The sequence below is a fragment of the Vanellus vanellus genome, assembly GCF_965231255.1.
Source record: "Vanellus vanellus genome assembly, chromosome: 11".
Taxonomy (NCBI): domain Eukaryota; kingdom Metazoa; phylum Chordata; class Aves; order Charadriiformes; family Charadriidae; genus Vanellus; species Vanellus vanellus.
This window is the reverse complement of record NC_138916.1, coordinates 25,194,735-25,212,069: the sequence shown is the minus strand read 5'-3', so window position 1 is coordinate 25,212,069 and position 17,335 is coordinate 25,194,735. Positions and strand designations below refer to the sequence as shown.

The 17,335-nt window shown below is 62.9% G+C and overlaps 2 protein-coding genes across 2 annotated transcripts; both read left to right on the top strand.

Annotated features, from left to right (window-relative positions):
* Nucleotides 1-1,129: 1,129 nt before the first annotated feature.
* UNC45A (unc-45 myosin chaperone A) lies at nt 1,130-7,110 on the top strand. The gene is made up of 17 exons (XM_082489021.1): nt 1,130-1,409; nt 1,519-1,611; nt 1,884-2,051; nt 2,294-2,462; nt 2,726-2,896; nt 3,025-3,196; nt 3,428-3,728; nt 3,922-4,016; nt 4,096-4,237; nt 4,392-4,532; nt 4,727-4,854; nt 5,043-5,109; nt 5,298-5,411; nt 5,727-5,842; nt 5,969-6,086; nt 6,178-6,333; nt 6,560-7,110. The coding sequence occupies exons 1-17, from the start codon at nt 1,257-1,259 to the stop codon at nt 6,818-6,820; spliced, it is 2,565 nt and encodes an 854-aa protein (XP_082345147.1). The 5' UTR covers nt 1,130-1,256; the 3' UTR covers nt 6,821-7,110.
* Nucleotides 7,111-7,216: 106 nt separating this feature from the next.
* Nucleotides 7,217-16,943, top strand: LOC309676546 (RCC1 domain-containing protein 1-like; the record flags this gene model as incomplete). The annotated part of the gene is made up of 7 exons (XM_082489108.1): nt 7,217-7,373; nt 8,051-8,408; nt 15,178-15,299; nt 15,547-15,645; nt 15,743-15,895; nt 16,079-16,108; nt 16,366-16,943. 7 exons carry the CDS (start codon nt 7,217-7,219, stop codon nt 16,506-16,508), a joined length of 1,062 nt encoding a protein of 353 aa, XP_082345234.1. The 3' UTR covers nt 16,509-16,943.
* Nucleotides 16,944-17,335: the final 392 nt, after the last annotated feature.

The following is a 17,335-nucleotide window of genomic DNA, read 5'->3' as shown; positions in this document are numbered from 1 at the left end:
GGCTGGGGGGGGCGGCTGCCGGGTCCGGGCCGGGAGCGTTGGCGGCCGGTGCCGGTGCCGGTGCCGGTGCCGGTGCCGGTGCCGTGCCGTGCCGTGCCGTGCCGTGCCGTGCCGTGCCGTGCCGTGCCGGTGCGCAGCGCCCGTGGCGGGGCAGCCGCAGTGCCGTCCCAGGGCCCCCGGTCGGGCCCATCCCCGGGGCAGCCGCCCGTGCGGGGGTCAGGGACGGGCCCGAACCACCCCCGGCGCGCCCGTCTCAGCCGGTGCCCGTCGGCAGGTGACGGCGGGGCAGCTGCGGGAGCGGGGCAACGCGCTCTTCCAGGCGGGGGACCACGCCGCGGCCCTCGCCGCATACACCCGGGCGCTGAGCCTCTGCGACGCCGAGCCGGAGCGAGCCGTGCTGCACCGCAACCGGGCCGCATGCTACCTGAAGCTGGTGAGAGCCGGGAGGCCGCGTCACCGCGGGGCCTGCGGGAACCTGCCCGGCCGCCCCGGCCTGCTGGGGCTGCGCGGCTGGTGGCCACCCCGGCCCAGCCGCCTTCTCCAGCTGCGCGCCTGCGCTGGGAGGCCCTGCGTTGTCCCCGGGCAGGGCGCTGTCAGGTGTTTCCTCCACTCACCTTTTCTCCTGGCCTTGCCCACTGTCCTGTGCTGCCCCGTGTCCCTGGTGGGCTGTCAGGGCCTGGGCAGGACGCTTCCGTCTGTGTCTCTTTTTGCTGTGTGTATGCTCTGGGGCTGTTCCCCAGGCAGTCACAAGCGTCTTCGATCTCCTGCCGTGGAGCTATCTCTGAGGCAAGGGGGAATACAAGGAGCTCCAGGGGCTGGGGTGGACCAGGAGCACTCAAAAAGTATAAGGGGGGCCTAGGGCTCCTCAGGGACCTGTGAGGGTTGCGTTCTGGGAAGGACGAGATGTCCTGCTGGGCTGGCTCACTGTCTTCAGAGACACTGTTCCCATCCTCAAACCCCACATCCTTCCCCTGCTCCTCTTTCTGAGAGCGGCGAGTGCCGCCTCTGCGCACAGCGGGCTGGGCTGAGCGAGGCCTGCATGGGCAGCGCATCAGCTGTTCCCCTCTCGCTGACTGTCTCTCTCTGCAGGAAGATTACGCCAAGGCAGAGGCTGATGCATCTAAAGGTACTGTCAGTGGTGGCTGGCAGGGGACCGGCCTCTGTGTGCTGCCGATCTGGGCGGACTGGAGCAGTCCGGGGCCTCTGGCAATAGATCCTCCTGCTCATCCGCAGCCATTGAAGCTGATGGCCGGGACATGAAGGCGCTGTTCCGCCGGAGCCAGGCGCTGCAGAAGTTGGGCCGCCTGGACCAGGCTGTCAGTGACCTGCAGCGGTGCGTGAGCCTGGAGCCCAAGAACAAGGCCTTCCAGGAGGCCCTGCGTGCCCTGGGGAGCAGCATGCACGAGAAGGTGAGCAGGGAGGCAGTGCATAGGGCTGCTGCTGCTGTGGCCCCCCCCATGGGTGTGGTGGGCTGAGGGAGGCGGTGAGGGCTGAGGTGCTTTTTCTGCTCTGCCTCAGATGAAGACCATGTCCTGCACGGACTCAAAGGTGGAGCAGATGTTCCAGATCTTGCTGGATCCTGAAGAAAAGGATACGGACAAGAAGCAAAAGGTCTGAGCTCTGGGGAGCAGAGGGCAACGTGGCTTGGCTGGGAGGCAAGGAGGGGGGGAATGGTACTCCCAGACCAGCACTGCTGGCTGAATGGTGCTGCCTGGGGCGGCCAGGCTTCCCACCAGCAGAACGTGCTCCCCAGAGACTGGGCGGAAGGCAGGTGCCAGCGGCTGCCCTGGCTGCCCAGCCGGCTCCTGCTGGGAAGGTTCCCTGCGCACGGTGGGCTGCATTCTGGTGGGCAAGGTGATCCCAACACTACTCTCCTTTCCCAGGCTGCGCAGAACCTGATTGTGCTGGCACGAGAGGAGGCTGGAGCAGAGAAAATCTTCCAAAGCGATGGAGTGAGGCTGCTGATGCAGCTGCTCGACACAGCCAAGGCTGACCTGATGCTGGCGGCCCTGCGCACCCTGGTGGGGCTGTGCTCTGGACACCGCTCCCGGGTAGGTCCCACCGTAGCCCGGCTGTCCTGCGAGATAGCACCCGGCCCACGGGAAATCGATGTCAGGGAGGCTGCGAAGGGTGTCAGGCAGGGGAGGGTCGCTGACCTCTGCCTGTGGCTGGCTGCAGCCCTGCTGAGCAGAGGAGCTCTGACCTGCCAGGCCTGAGTTTGTGAGATCCTTGTGACAAGTGTGTCCTGATAATGCACTGGGAAATGCCAAGGTAGCTGTGCTTGTACCTGCAGACCATGGCCATCCTGGCGGAGCTGGGGGCCCCGCGACTCTCGGCGGTGCTGGGTGTGGAACACGAGCAGGTTTCCCTGGCCGCCTGCAATCTTCTGCACGTGATGTTTGATTCACTGAAGGAGGGGCTGCAGAAGGACTTCCGTGGCAAGGAGGATGCGGTGGTGCTGGGTGAGAGCCCTTGGCCCCAGCTGGCTGACATGGGGTGGGGAGAGCGCCCTGGGGAAGTGCTGAGCTGCAGAGGGTTCTTCTCCCGCTGTCCGCCTTGTCACTGTGCCCTGCCACAGAGCTGGGGCTCTGGTCCAGGGTTAACATGGGGTTGAGCTGGGAGGCAGGAGCCCCTGGTCATGGCAGCATCTCCTGCCAGCCTCACCACAGTGGGGGTGAGGCCTATGCTCAGGGCGCTGACTGCTGGGCACTGTCTCTCCTGGAAGATTCCTCCAAGGACCTGAAGCTGCTGATCAAGCACCTCCTGGAGCTGTTAGCTCTGGAAGGGGCCTCTGCGCATGGCCGTGACAACGCTCTCAACCTGCTCATCAAGGTGGTGCCCAGGAAGTCGCCGAAGGAGACCAACAACAGCATGAGCCTCTGGGTGATTGACCAGGGTGAGCAGAACAGCCTGTAGCATCCCATAGGGGCATCATGCCCCTCTGCCTTGGAGTGCTGTGCACCTTAGTTCCACCGTGCACTCCTTTTGTTCTTCAACGGGTGTTTGACCTCCATATCCTCCTAGGCCTGAAGAAGATCCTGGAGGTGGGAAGTACAGTGTGTGGCACCCTAGGCAGCCTGCCTGTGACAGAGAACAGCCGGATGAGCGCCTCAGTTCTGCTGAGCAAGCTTTATGATGACCTGAAATGTGATGCTGAGAGGGAGAACTTCCACCATTTGTGTGAGGACTATGTCAGGTGAGCCCGGGCGTCCCTGGGGGCAGAGGCAGGGGATTCAGTCTCGTACAGGTAGCAGCCTTCTTCAGAAGAAGCAGCCGCCCTGTCCCCAGACCTTTTGTTCTTGGTGATAGAAGCAGGCTGCAGACCTGCCAGAGACCTGCTGTGCTGGGGCTCAGCACATGGGGCTGTGTGTGGCTGAAGGCGGTGGGTGGGATCAACCTTATCTGTCCTGGTGGTCTTCCCCTGCAGGAGCTGGTTCGAGGGGCACGAGCTGGCTGGGAAGCTGCGGGCCATCCAGACAGTGTCGTGCCTGCTGCAGGGCCCCTCAGATGCTGGGAACAGGGTGCTGGAGCTGGAGGGGATCATGGACAGCGTGCTGTCGCTCTGCGCCTCTGTCTCTGAGGCCCACCAGCTGGTAGCAGTGGAGGCGTTGATCCATGCCGCCGACAAGGCCAAACGCGCCTCCTTCATCACCGCCAATGGCGTCAGCCTGCTCAAGGAGATCTACAAGCACAGCGAGAGGGACAGCATCCGCATCCGGGCGCTGGTGGTGAGCGTGCCGGCAGCGTGGTGGGGCTGGAGGAGTGGCTGGGCCGAGCCCTTGGCTGGTGCTGGGTGGGCTGGTGCTGGGTGGGCTGTGGCTGCAGGGCCCCAGCGCTGTCCCCTCCCTGCTGGGGGGCTCTCAGAGGCGCGTCGGGGTGACCGTGGCCATTCCTGCTCTGATGCTCTGCTCCCTGCTGCAGGGGCTCTGCAAGCTGGGATCTGCTGGCGGCACCGACTTCAGCATGAAGCAGTTTGCGGAGGGCTCCACCATGAAATTGGCCAAGCAGTGCCGCAAGTGAGTGCTGCAGGGTGTGCGGCAGGGGGGAGCTGGGCAGGGTGCCCCACGGTCTGGGCTCACAGGGCCCCTCTCCCAGGTGGCTCTGCAATGAGACGATCGATGCGGGCACGCGGCGTTGGGCGGTGGAGGGCCTGGCCTACCTCACCTTCGACGCAGATGTCAAGGAGGAGTTTGTGGAGGACAAGGCAGCCATGCAGGCCATGTTCCACCTGGCCAAGGTGCGTGCTGGGGCGGGGAAGCATGCCGGAGGGGGTTGTGGGGCTCACGCTGCAGCACTGGGGTGTGTGGAAGGGCCCAGTGGTGCTGGGTGGGCTGGAGTCCCAGCCTCTTCTCTCCATCGTGGGTATGATGGGTGCCCTGTTATTGCTGCAGTCGGAGGACAGGAGTGTACTCTACGCCGTTGCCTCCACACTGGTGAACTGCACAAACAGTTACGACCACGAGGAGCCAGACCCCCAGATGCTGGAGCTGGCCAAGTATGCCAAGCAGCACATTCCGGAACAGCACCCCAAGGTGAGCAGGGCACGGCTGTTCTCAGGACCTGCTGGGAGCCCTGGCCATGGAGGAGGACGCGTGGGTGGGATAGAGCCTGGGGTACTAAGTGGGGACAGGGTGTCCTTGGGACCTTCAGGGGTGAGGTGGGAGACCTTGCAGCAGGTGGCAGACTGGTGCCACCAAGCCGAGCGGTGACCCTGCCTCTGGGACAGGACAAGCCAGACTTCGTGAAGCGCCGGGTGCGGAAGCTGCTGACGGCTGGTGTGGTGTCGGCTCTGGCCTGCATGGTGAAGAGCGAGAACCCGGCGCTCACCAACTCCTGCCGGGAGCTGATCTCCAGGTGCGGTCGTGCCGGGGGGTGGCAGGGAGGGACCTGGGTTCTGAGGCTGCCACTGTCCTCCCGGTGAACTTATGTGCCTGCGGTGAATGCAGACGCCTAGGAGAAGGAAGGGGATGTCTGGGAGTCTGGTGCAGCTTAGGCCCTCTGTGGGTGTCTGGGTGCTCCAGCTGCTCCCACTTTGTCCCTAGAGTGTTCCTGGCGCTGGTGGAGGAGGCAGAGGACCGGGGCGCCGTGGTTGCACAGGGAGGAGGCAAGGTGAGGGGACAGGCCCCGCTGTGCCTGTGCTTGTGCCACGTGGTGGGGCTGTGGGGAGGGCTGGGGCTCTGCGGGGGGTGGCTGCGGTTTGGCAGGGGACCACACCGGCTCTCTCGTACACGAGGCTTGGGGACGCTGGCGCTGCTGTGACCTGGCGGCAGGACTGGCTGCTGTGTCTCTGCCTGCAGGCTCTCATCCCGCTGTCCCTGGAGGGCACCGAGGTGGGGCAGACCAAGGCAGCTCAGGCCCTGGCAAAGATCACCATCACCTCCAACCCGGAGATGGCGTTCCCTGGGGAGAGGGTGAGTGTCGGTGCTGTGGGCTGGGGGGAAGGGTCTGGGGCCGTGCGTGAGCGGTTTGGGCTGTGCAGGAGCAACAGTGGGCACAGACTTGTCGTCCCATGTGTCCCCCCCCGCCACATGACTTTGCCCTTCCATGGGGAGCGGGAGGTGGCAAGACCCCTGGTGTTCCCCACAAGGGCCTGATGGCCGAGGCCTGACCATGGGAGCAGCTCTGCCTTTAGGCTGGGCTCAGGGCTCCCTGCACCCCCTGCTCCACAAGGTGCAGGGTCCCTGCCCCACGCTCAGGGTTTGAGCCCTGCCCCGCTGTCTGCACAGATCTACGAGGTGGTCCGGCCCCTGGTAAGCCTTCTGCACCTTCAGCGCACAGGCCTGGAGAACTTTGAGGGGCTGATGGCGTTAACTAACCTGGCTGGCATCAGCGAGAGGCTGCGGTAAGGGCGGTGGGGCCAGCGTGGAGCTGGACTGGGCAGGGGGGAGAGAGGGGGCCTGTCCTGTCCCTGTCTGGCCTGGAGGTGTGCTGCCCTGGGCAGGGAGTGCTGACACACACCCTGCCGCAGGCAGAAGATCCTGAAGGAGAAGGCTGTGCCCATGATCGAGGGGTACATGTTTGAGGAGCACGAGCTGATCCGGCTGGCTGCAACGGAATGCATGTGCAACATGGCCATGAGCAAGGAGGTGAGGGCTGAGCCAGGGCAGGCTGTGTGTCTGCGCTGGGCTCCCAGCCCCCCAACCCGCCCCCCCAACCTGATCGCCTCCTCCTCTGCAGGTGCAGGAGCTGTTCCTGGCCGAGGGCAGTGACCGGCTGAAGCTGATGGTCCTGTACAGCGGGGAGGAGGATGAGAAGCTGCGGCGGGCAGCCTCAGGGACCCTGGCCATGCTGACTGCCCTGCACCCCCCCATCTGCAAGCGGATCCCCCAGGTGGTGAGTGCCCAGCCGTGGGATGGAGGGGCACACGGGACCCCCTGGGACAGCATCTGTGGTGTTCTGGTGCTGCGTCCTGGTGCTGGCCTTGAGTGATGGATCAACCTGTCCTGACCTCAGCCTGACTCTGAGCCAGGGTTGGGGGTGTCAGGGGCCATCAGGGCTGGGGGATCTGGCCCCCCTCACATGGGGGGCAGTGCTAAGGGCGCCCCTGCTCCCCCTGCAGACGGTGCACTGGCTGGAGATCCTGCAGGCGCTGCTGCTGAGCCCCAGTGTGGAGCTGCAGCACCGCGGGGCCGTGGTGGTGATGAACATGATGGCAGCTGAGCGGGAGGTGGCCGAGCAGCTCATCGCCAGCGAGATGCTGGAGATCCTCTCAGTGCTCGCCAAGGACAAGGACAAGCCACGCGTGGCCCAGGCCGCCAAGGAGAGCCTGGCGCAGGCGGTGGCTTACGGCCTCATCAAGCCCAGCCCCGGCCAGGAGTGAGGACGCGGCTGGGGGCTGCGCGCACATGCTGCGCCGTGCTGGCACACACTCGCTGCTCTGCCATGGCCGTCCCTGGACGGGGCCACGGCTGCCCGCAGGGGCTAACAGACACGCTGCGGCCCCAGGGGCTACGTCTGGGCTCGGCGGCACCTGCCCGGTGCCCCGGGGCCAGGGGGAGGACGGGGCTCGCCGCTGCCTCTGCCACTGTCTGCCTTAACCGGGAGGGCCGGCCCAGGGCCCGGTACGGCGGCGGGCCCGCCCGGTGTCACCGCACTAAAGCTGCTCTTGGACCACGACCCGGTGTCTGTCTGTCTGTCTGTCCGTCGGTCCGCCCCCTCCCTCCCGCCCGGTGTAGGCCCCTCCCGCCGGGGCCGCCCCTCCCGCCCGCCCGCCGCCATGGCGGCTCCGCGCCGCGCCTGGATCCTCTTCGGCTTCAGCACCGAGGAGGCGGCGGGGGAGCCGGGGCCGGGCCCGGGGCCGCGGCGGCTGGAGCCGGGCCCCGCGGGGATCCGCCGCCTCTGGCCCGCCTGGAGCTACGTGGTGGTGGAGACAGGTGAGCGCCGGTCGGTGCCCGCTGTCCCCCCCGCGCCCTCCCGGGCCCCCATCGCCCCGCACTCCGCCTCTGCCCCGGACCCCCGGGATGGACACCCCCCCCCCGCCCCGACAGCGCCGCTTCCCCCGAGATGTCCTCCCCCTTCCCGCGGTGCCGGTTCCCCCGATGCCGCATCCTCAGGACGGAGCCCCCCCCGCGCTCCCCACGGGACCTGTGTGTGTGTGTTCCTGCGAAGCCGGTCCCCCGGGTGTCCCCGTCCCATCCGTCCGTCCCCGTTCTCCCCCCCCCAGCGGCGCCGGTCCCCCCGGGCTGTCCCTGTCCCCCTTCCCCGTCCCGGTCCCCCCCACCTCCCCAGTGCCGCTCCCCCCGGGCTGTCCCCATCCCCGGGGATGCTCTTTCCCCCCCAGAGGTGCGGTCCCCCCGGGATGTCCCAATCCCCGGGGATGCTCTTCCCCCCAGCGGCGCCGGTCCCCCCGGGCTGTCCCCGTCCCCCTTCCTTGTTCCGGTCCCCCCCACCTCCCCAGTGCTGGTCCTCCCGGGATGTCGTCCCGCCCCTCCCCCCGGGATGTCCCCATCCCCGGGGATGCTTTTCCCCCCAAGTGGTGCGGTCCCCCCGGGATGTCCCCGTCCGTCCCCCCGGTCCCCCCCGCCGGGCGCTGACGGCGGCGCTGCGGCAGGCGCGGGGCTGGAGGTGCGGAGCGGGGCGCTGCGGCGGCGGCTGCCGGGCTGGGCCGAGGCGCTGCCGTCGGAGACGCACCTGGTGCTGCGGGGCCCGGGGGGGGTGCGGGCCTGGCCGCGGGCGGCGGCGCTGCGGGGGGAGCTGCGGGGCGCTCCCGTCTGGAACCGGGACCTGCCGCCGGCGCCCCGCCGCCCCCCGCCGCTGCCGCTGCTGCCCGGCGGCGGCTTCGCCGTCCCGCGGCCCCCCTTCTTCGCCGCGCTGCCCGCGGGGGTGCGCGCCCGACGGCTCGTCCTGGGCCACGAACACGTCCTGGCGCTGGGCGCCGCCGGGGAGGTCCACGCGTGGGGCGGCGGCAGGTGAGCCCGGGGGGGGGGCGGCGTGGGAGGGGGGGGTAACGGGGCCGGGGGGGGCAGGAGGGTGCGGACACGGGGTACCCGCCCCGCGGAAAGGGTGAACGGGACAGGGTGGGGTGTGCAGGAGGGGTGCGGGGAGGCAATAGGGGGTGTATGACTGAAGGGGATGGGGGGGGATATGGGGGTGCAGGGGAAGGGGGGGCTGCGGCAGGTGGGTGTGGGATTAAGGACACGAGGGGGCGGGAGGTGATGTGGGGACCGGTGATGCCGGGGGTGGAGGGGGATGAAGAAAGAACGATAGGGCGTGCAAAAAGGATGGTGGGGAGGATGGGGGGGATACAGGAGGGACTGCAGGGAATGCAAATGAGAGGAAGTCGGGGTGGGGGGTCACCTCAAGGTCTGAGCCCCCCCTGCTAGTTTGCAGGCTTAAGGCAAACTGGTTCAAGTCTCTGTAGTGATGATTGGTCAACACAGTAAAATAATAAAGTGATAACATGACCAGTAAACTGACCAGTAAGCACACCACTCGTTACTTCATGATCCTGTTGTTCTTATATGCTGTTGCGCATAATTATTGACCTACAGTTAATAACTCTTAAGTAATCTTGGTTACATACAACGGCTGTCAAGTTGCAGCCCTTTCTCCGTGTCCTGCGCTGCCCGGCGTGTGGGAGCGAGTCAGTCCCTCCTCACCTTGCCACACTGCTTGGCGCTAGGCACGGGGGTGCACGGGGGGCTGTGGGGGCTCAGGGAAGGGGAAGGGGGTGCAGCAGGCACAGAGATGTTGGGGTGCAAGTCCATCCCTCCTTCCTTCTGGCATCACTTGGTGTTAGGATGCCAGTCTGGCTCAGCTCGGTTCTCCCGTGCCCACGCTGCGATGGAGGGGCCAGCGGGTCGTCCCCCATGCTGTTCCCTGTTGGTCCCAGTTCTGCCACTCGTACCCAAATTTGGCATTTCTCATGCTATCACTAAGCAATCTCAGTCTCCTACGTCACTGCTGATGTACCTGGTGCGCTGTCCTCGGAGGGCGCTCCCAGCCCCCCCGAGTGCCTGCAGTGCCCCACTGCACGATGTTCACCCCTGTGCAGATGGGTTCTGTCGCTCACCCAAGACAGGTCCCACTGAGCACCGGCATGGCCCCCCGGTGCAGGCAGTGTGGGTCACGGCTTCTGGGGTGTGCTGGCCCCGCCATGCCCCCATGTTCCTGCTGGGTCCCCCCCTCACTGGCCTGCAGGCCCTCAGGCAGCCCTGTCTCCTCCGTGGGTGCTGGGGCTGCAGGTCCTGCGGGCCTCTGGCTTGTGGCCCCGTCAGGGTGACCTCCAAGGACACTCGGGTCTCTCTGTGTGACCACTGACGTCCCTGCAGTCCCTTCTGGCTGAGCCCGATGCAGTTTTTAGGACGCCCAGGCATGTAACCCTCCTGGTCGTGCAGTGCTGCTCCTATGGAACCCGGCACTATACGTACAGGATGATGAAGGGCTGTTGTTACAGCACTGTTGACACAACCGCAAGATGCGGTATCAGGTGTAACACAGCTGTAGGTTTTGGGGACTGTCCCATACACCCGTCACACCAGTGATGTACAATTGCTGATCCACCCCAAGCCCACAGTTAAAGGTTTTTATTCTCTAACACACTCGCTGGGCCTGTCAGCCCTCCGGTCTCTTGGGTTCGCTCTGGGTGATGTCGAGATGTTTCACCCTCTCAGGCCGGCCGGTCCCCGGCTTAGGTTCCCATGGGCGAGTAATGGCCGGGTGCCACATCCGCGCCCTGCCTCGTTCTTCACCCGGCTGCTTCAAGTCAGTGCAAGGTTCAGCTCCCTCTGTTCCTGCTCCTCGGTAATGTGTCACAAAAGCACCCACCTGCCATCAAAGATCTCTGTGTTTTGGAGATGGAGGGCGGTACCATCCCTCTGTTAATGCTTCAGTGCGAGATCCCTCTGCTGCAGCCCCGCAGGAGGCGTAAACCCCTTGGGAAAAGCGTCCAACCCCTGTTGCACTTGCCAGCAGTTGCACTTGGGTGCAATAAACAGCCGGAGGCGTCGTTCAGTTTAATCTCTTAAAAGTGCTTTCTGTTTGGCAATTGCTTTTGCGCGTGCTGCCCCACGTCCGTAACGCTTTCCCAGAAGAGGGCTGAGGGCGCAGCTCTGGGTTGTCCCTCCTCTGGGTCATCTGAGTTCTGCTGTCTGCCAAAGGATTCCTGCTTCTCCTGTGGCTCCGAGGCCGAGGTGTGGTTACGGCTTTGCCGGTTCCTACTGGTGCTGCCGTCTGTGTCGCTCATACGCAGTGTTGCTGCTTCCGCAGCTGTGGCTGCTCCGGGTTCCTGTCCTGTCCAGAGCCATCGGCTAACCCCTCCCCGGGGCCACTGCACGAGGCGATACGACCTCTTGCTCCCGCAGCTGCAACGATGCGCTGGAGGCTGTGGGCCTCTAAAGCCCCATTACTGCAGGGCTCGGTCCTGGGCGCAGCTGAGGCGCCGCTGGGTCTTGTCGCACTGTGATCCCCCCATGCTGGGTAAAGCCATGGGGCTGTGGCCGCTCATCCCCAGCGCCGCAGACGGGCACTGGGTCGGGCTGTCGGTGCGCAATCAGTCCTGACCACAGTAACTATTAGTTGTTAGTATCCGTAGGGTGGAAGGGGTTACCTGGGCCTCTTTGCCACTTACAGAAGACAAAAGCACCGAAGGCTGTCGGCCGTAGTCAGCGGAGCCGTGGGAACTGGCCCATCGCCCTCCCTCGGCGTTTCTGACGGGCTCAGGAGCGTTCTGGTCCCCATTCCCTGTTCACTGCTGGCCGGGGGCTCAGCCAGCTGGTCCCAATAGCAAACATAAAACTAAGTTTACATCAGCAATTGTTACACGTGCAGACACTGCCACTAGCTTGTCCTTCTTGCAGTTCCTTCAGAGGAAAGGTTTCTACAGTTGTGAGCATGTATTTTAGGATTAACTTTTTGGAAGAAAACTAATATTAAGCTTTGGTTATTTGAGAAGGCTGAGAATCCTCTAACACATCCCAATGCCATGTCCCTCTTCTGCATAGTGGCTGGTTCTTAAGTACTGTGAGAAACACTCGCTCACGGATAAAAATATAGAGAAGACAAAGTCTCTGAATCAAAGATAAAAGTTTATTCAGGATCACAATGAACGAGTCAGCTGAGTCGGGGGCATCTCAAAAAGAGCACACCTAATTACAAAACTTTGGGTATTTATGTCCTGTCCCCTTTTCCCATTGGTTTGGTACTTTGGGGCGCACATTCTTTCACGACCGGTTAGCCTATCACAAACTCGATTCATCGTTTTCTCCTTTGCACCACTTTTATAATGAGTACTGCGTTCAGTTTTGGGTCCCTCAGTACAAGAAGGACATTGAGGTGGTGGAGTGTGTCCAGAGAAGGGCTACAAAACTGGTGAGGGGTCTGGAGGACAAATCTTATGAGGAACGACTGAGGGACCTGGGGGTGTTCAGCCTGGAGAAGAGGAGGCTGAGGGGAGACCTTATCACTCTCTACAACTACCTGAAAGGAGGGGGTAGAGAGGTGGGGGTGACCTCTTCTCCCTGGTGCCAAGTGATAGGACGAGAGGAAATGGGTTTAAGTTATGTCAGGGGAGGGTTAGATTGAATATTAGGGAACACTTTTTCACTGAAAGAGTTATTAAACATTGGAATAGGCTGTCCAGGGAGGGGGTGGATTCACCATCCCCGGAGGCGTTTAAAAAAAGGGTAGATGTGGTACCTGGGGACATGGTTTAGAAGTGGTTTTTGTCAGGGTAGGGTAATGGTGGGACTTGATGATCTTAAAGGTCCCTTCCAACCTCAGCAATTCTATGATTCTATGAATTCTAAGGAGTTGTTTTTCTAAGTTACACAGCTCTGCTTGTGCTGTCGACACACAAAATGGCTGTTCGTAGCCCTGCTCGTGTCGTCGACACACAAAATGGCTGCAGCAAAACAATCCCCGAGTTCCATCTCTCACAGCACTGGCCCTGCTCCAGCCTTCCTAGCTCCTGTCTTGCCACAGCCTGTGGGTTCCCCGCTGCTGCAAACCCTTCCCTGCCCGTCGGCTCCCAGCCGGAACTGGCCCCACTGGGTGCATCTCCTCGCCGTGGTCGTCTCCATGAAGGAAAGCGCAAAGTCTCTCCAGTGTTGTTGCATTAGTGCAGTTCTTGGCGTCCTGCTCCGACACTTTGATGATCTCCAGGACTCATCTGCTATGTGCGGCTGAGCTGTTTGTTTTACCTTTACAGCCCCTTTCAACTCCTTCTGCTTTTGCAACAGCTTTGACAATTAAAGGACTGGTGTGTTATGTTCCATGCACCCACCACCAACCCCCAGTCTGTAACTGGGCAGACAGGGTTCCAGTGCTGCGTGCCGACTGCCCTGCGCGGGGCATCGCCCTCCCACCCGTGCTCAGCTTTTCCCTCTGTCTGGGGTCAGCTCTTCCCCACAGCTCTGTGGGGTTTTTCCTTCAGCTCGGGCTCGGCTGGCCGGAATGGCGCCAGGAGCTGCGTGTTACCCCCTCCAGCCTTCGCCGTCTCCTGGGCCGTGGCTGCCCCTCCACCCCCCCGGGACCGGTGATGCTCTGGGCGCTGCTGCAGCACCTGCAGCGGCACAGCTCACCCACGCAGGGAGGATTTTGCGCACCTCGGCGTGTGTGTCCGGGTTGACACACAGAAACAAACTCCCCAACTCAGGGAGAGTTACAAAGCAGTATGTTTATTGCAGCGCTGGGGGCAAGGGGGATCGCTCCTCCCCACTTGCTCATGGTATCGTGAAGCAAACGTTCAGTCCTGATGCAAAGGCGTATGTACGTGTTCATTAGTGTAGGCTGGGAATAGGCACCACTATGGTAATTATCTCCGGAAACTAGTTATCCTAACTCTCCTTTTGCCACATGCGCATTGCCATCTGGTGGTCGTGGGCCGGGGTCTTCTGGAGGAAGGCTCACAGTCTTCCTCACAGTGTACTTTTAACCTTTGCTGATCTGGCTGAGCTCTGAGCCGCGAGACTGGTTCTCACCAGATGGTTACTGCTCTCAGGCAATAAGGCCTTGGAAAGCCGTCCCGTTATCTTGATGGCTCTGGATGGCTCCTCTGCTGCTTCTAAGGTCGGGCTGCCCCAGTGTCACAGAATCACAGAATTATCAGAGTTGGAAGGGAGCTCTAGAGATCATCTAGTCCAACTCCCCTGCTAGAGCAGGATTGCCTAGAGCACATCCCTCAGGACTGCATCCAGGTGGGTCTTGAAAATCTCCAGGGAAGGGGACTCCACACCCTCCCTGGGCAGCCTGTGCCAGTGCTCTGTCACCCGAACTGAACCGTAAAGAAGTGTTTCCGTGTATTTGAATGGAACTTCCTGTGTTCTAACTTGTGCCCATTGCCCCTCGTCCTGTCACTTGGAATCGTTGAAAAGAGCCTGGCTCCATCCTCCTTCAGCCCACCCTTTAGATACTTGTACGCCATAATAAGGTCATAATGACCAGTGCAGTGTCATCATTCAGGAGCCTCTTATCTATACAGTTCTCACTTGTGACAGGGTTTCGGTGTCTTGCTAAACTCTTCGCCATGTTGCAATCTCTGACTGGATGTTACTTCCCATATCAGGGTCCCATGGGCCTTACCCTCCTGTGCGTGCCCGCCAAGGGAAACACTCGGTGTGTCGGATGGTGCCACCCCCCAATGAGCCCCAACTTGTCCCCTCGTGCAATCCCCTCCTTTGGCTTTCGGGCTAGGGGCCAAACTGATTGCTGACACCACGCTGCTGATTGCTGGCCCCACGTAAGCTCAGCAATCAATTAGCTGATCAATGGATTAACCCGTCAACAGGGTTATTAATTTGGCGTTGTGTCACTCCCCGTGATTGCGTGACAGCACAGACTCCCATCTCACACGTTGTGCAGCTGCTACCGAATTGCAGCCTTGCATGCCGCAACCTGCCCGCCTGGCCCGCTGCGCACCGGGGCCACCGAGACCCCCCGCGGCCTGGCACCAGGGCGCAGGGGCACCATCCTCCCCCCCGCCGAGCCTGGGCCCTGCGCCCCCACTGCACCCCCCGCATTTGGGACACGGCCCCGGTGCGGGGTGATGGGGTGGTAGTGGCAGCAGCAGCACGGGCAGCATCAGGCAGGAGGGGCGAGGGCTGGAGGGCAGTGGGGTGTGGGGTGTGGGAGATCACGGAGTTTCAGAGCTGGAAGGGACCTCTAGAGACCATCCAGCCCCACTCCCCCGCCAAAGCAGGAGTGCCCGGAGCACATCCCTCAGGACTGCATCCAGGCGGGTCTTGAAAACCTCCAGAGAAGGGGACTCCCCCCCTCCCTGGGCAGCCTGTGCCCGTGCTCTGCCACCCGAACCGTAAAGAAGTGTTTCCGTGTATTTGAACGGAACTTCCCGTGTTCCAACTTGTGCCCGTTCCCCCCCGTCCTGTCCCTGGGAACCACTGAAAAGAGCCTGGCTCCATCCTCCTTCAGCCCACCCTTTAGATACTTGTACGCCATAGTAAGGTCTCCCCTCAGCCCTCTCTTCTCCAGGCTAAAGAGTCCCAGCGCTCTCAGCCTTTCCTCATACAGGAGATGCTCCGATCCCTCCATCATCTTAGTTGCCCTTCGCTGGACCCTCTCCAGCAGTTCGCTGTCCCTCTTGAACTGGGGAGTCCAAAACTGGACACAGTATTCCAGTTGTGGCCTCACCAGTGCAGAGCAGAGGGGGAGAATGACCTCCTTCAACCTTCTGGCCATCTAGTAGAGATGTCTGTCTGTCTGTCCGTGTGCATCTCCCTGCAGGCATGGGCAGCTTGGCCACGGGACCCTGGAGTCGGAGCTTCAGCCGCGGCTAGTGGAGGCGTTGGCTGGCGTGCCTATGCAGGAGGTGGCGGCCGGCGGGTGGCATTCGGCCAGCGTGAGCGGTGAGGGGCTGTGCTGGGTGTGGGTGGTCAGGGGGGCCAGCGGCGGCATACAGCCCCGGCAGGACCCATCCCCGTGCTGCAGTTGTCCCATGTCATGTCCCTGGTCCCGGGGGCGCCCGGTGCACGGTGCTGTGCCGCACACGGTCGGTGCTGGTGCTGCCACAGCATGCAGCCACTGCCGCCACTGGGGGTTCAGCGCTGAGCTCTGCTCCAGGGACACCCCTGATGCGCTCCCCCCTCCCTGCAGAGTCAGGAGACCTCTACGTGTGGGGCTGGAACGAGTCCGGCCAGCTGGCGCTGCCCTCCAAAGCGCTGACGGAAGAGCGGGCACAGGACACGGGTACAGGTGAGGGTGCTGCTGGTCAGGCCGGGGACCCGGCGGCACGGTGCGGGACTGGTGGGACCAGGTCACTCGCAGGGGCTGAGGGTCGGATCTTCCCCAGGGGACGCTGAGCTGACGCCCCACCAGGAGCCGTCGGCCGCCGAGGATGCCGCCTTCATTTCCATCCAGGCGTTCCCGGCGTTGCTGGATCTGCCGCAGGACCTGGAGGTCAGCAAGGTCAGCTGCGGGTCCCGGCACACGGCCGTCGTCACACGTGAGTGCCCGGCTCTCGCCGGCGGGGCGGCGGGTGGCACCCCCGCTTTCGGTGCTGCCCGGGAGCAGGGTGGGGGTGGCTGACGGGGGCCGGGGCTCCCTGGGACGCGGTGGGGCAGAGGCCAGAGGCCAGCGGAGGCTGGCAGCCCCCGGCACTGGCTGATGGGTGCTGTCCCGTTTGCAGGAGGCGGGGAGCTCTACACCTGGGGCTGGGGTAAGTGATGCCTTTGCTCGGGGACGGTACAACACCCCCCAGGACCTCTTTTCTTTCTCTGCTTCATTACCCTCAGCTGCTATTACCTGTGTAATGAGTTATTTTATCACTGTGGTTTCATAGCAGAGCGCTGCCGTGGGTCCCTGGCATGGGGATGCTCTCGTGTTTCCTCCCAGTCCCCCAAACGCCTGGGAGGCATCGCCCTGCGAGGGCCGAGGCCCCAGGGCCACATGGTGGCATGACTGTGGTGTCCGCAGGTAAATACGGGCAGCTGGGACACGGGGACAATGCCAGCTCCGACCAGCCGCGCCGCGTGGAGTACCTGGTGGCGGAGGGGCTGCAGGTGGAGGAAGTGGTGTGCGGACCCTGGACCACCTACGTCTGCGTGCTGGAGTCATGAGGGGCCCAAAGCCTCCCACCACCACGGCCGCCTGCGGTGAGGAAGACACAACCACCCTGTGCTCAGAGAGGGGGCAGGCAGCCCCCCATGGCAGGACAGGGCCGGGTTTAGCCCACAGCGCGCTGAACTCACACGCTGGAGCTGGGCTGGTACCCGACCCCGAGGGAAGAGTTCATGGAATGGTTTAGGTTGGAAAGGACCTCGAAGACCATCGAGTTCCAAGCCCCCGCCATAGGCAGGGACACCTCCCACCAGCCCAGGTTGCCCAAGGCCACATCCAGCCCGGCCTTCAACACCTCCAGGGATGGGGCCTCGACAGCCTCTGGGCAACCTGTGCCAGTGCCTCACCCCCCTCACAGGGAAAAAGTGCTTCCCAATGGTTAACCTAAACCTGCCCTTTCCTTACCCACTGCAAATAAAGAGCAACTCTTAGTGCTGACAACTGTATTACATCCGCTTTTCCAGAAGGGCTGTGGTGGTGCTTTGCATTGCGTACAGGGCCCCTCTGGAGCCGTGCCTGACCCTCGGACCCTCCCCCCCTGTGAGGCCCCACCGGGTCACCCCGCAGACACACAGGGAGCAGTGACTATATACACATATATGTATTTATTATTCTCATGAACAATATATACAGAGTTATAAAACAAGGGGGCAGAACCTGGAGAATAAATAACAGCACGTGGGGGCTGTAGTGATAACAAGGTGCAAATTAGTCATAACCAGAGACAGACACATAAATACAGAGCTTCGTTAACAGAGCTGCGAACAGGACCCCCGAGCCGTGCCCTGGGCTGCTCCTACAGCTGAAGCTGTCGGCTCGCTGTCCT

Excerpts from the sequence above, each read along its gene's own strand:
- UNC45A (XM_082489021.1), top strand. The coding sequence starts at position 1,257 with ATGAAGGCGCTGTTCCGCCGGAGCCAGGCGCTGCAGAAGTTGGGCCGC. Across the intron at positions 2,052-2,293 it reads GCTCTGGACACCGCTCCCGG|ACCATGGCCATCCTGGCGGA; the intron begins GTAGGTCCCACC and ends TTGTACCTGCAG. Across the intron at positions 5,412-5,726 it reads TGGCGTTCCCTGGGGAGAGG|ATCTACGAGGTGGTCCGGCC; the intron begins GTGAGTGTCGGT and ends CTGTCTGCACAG.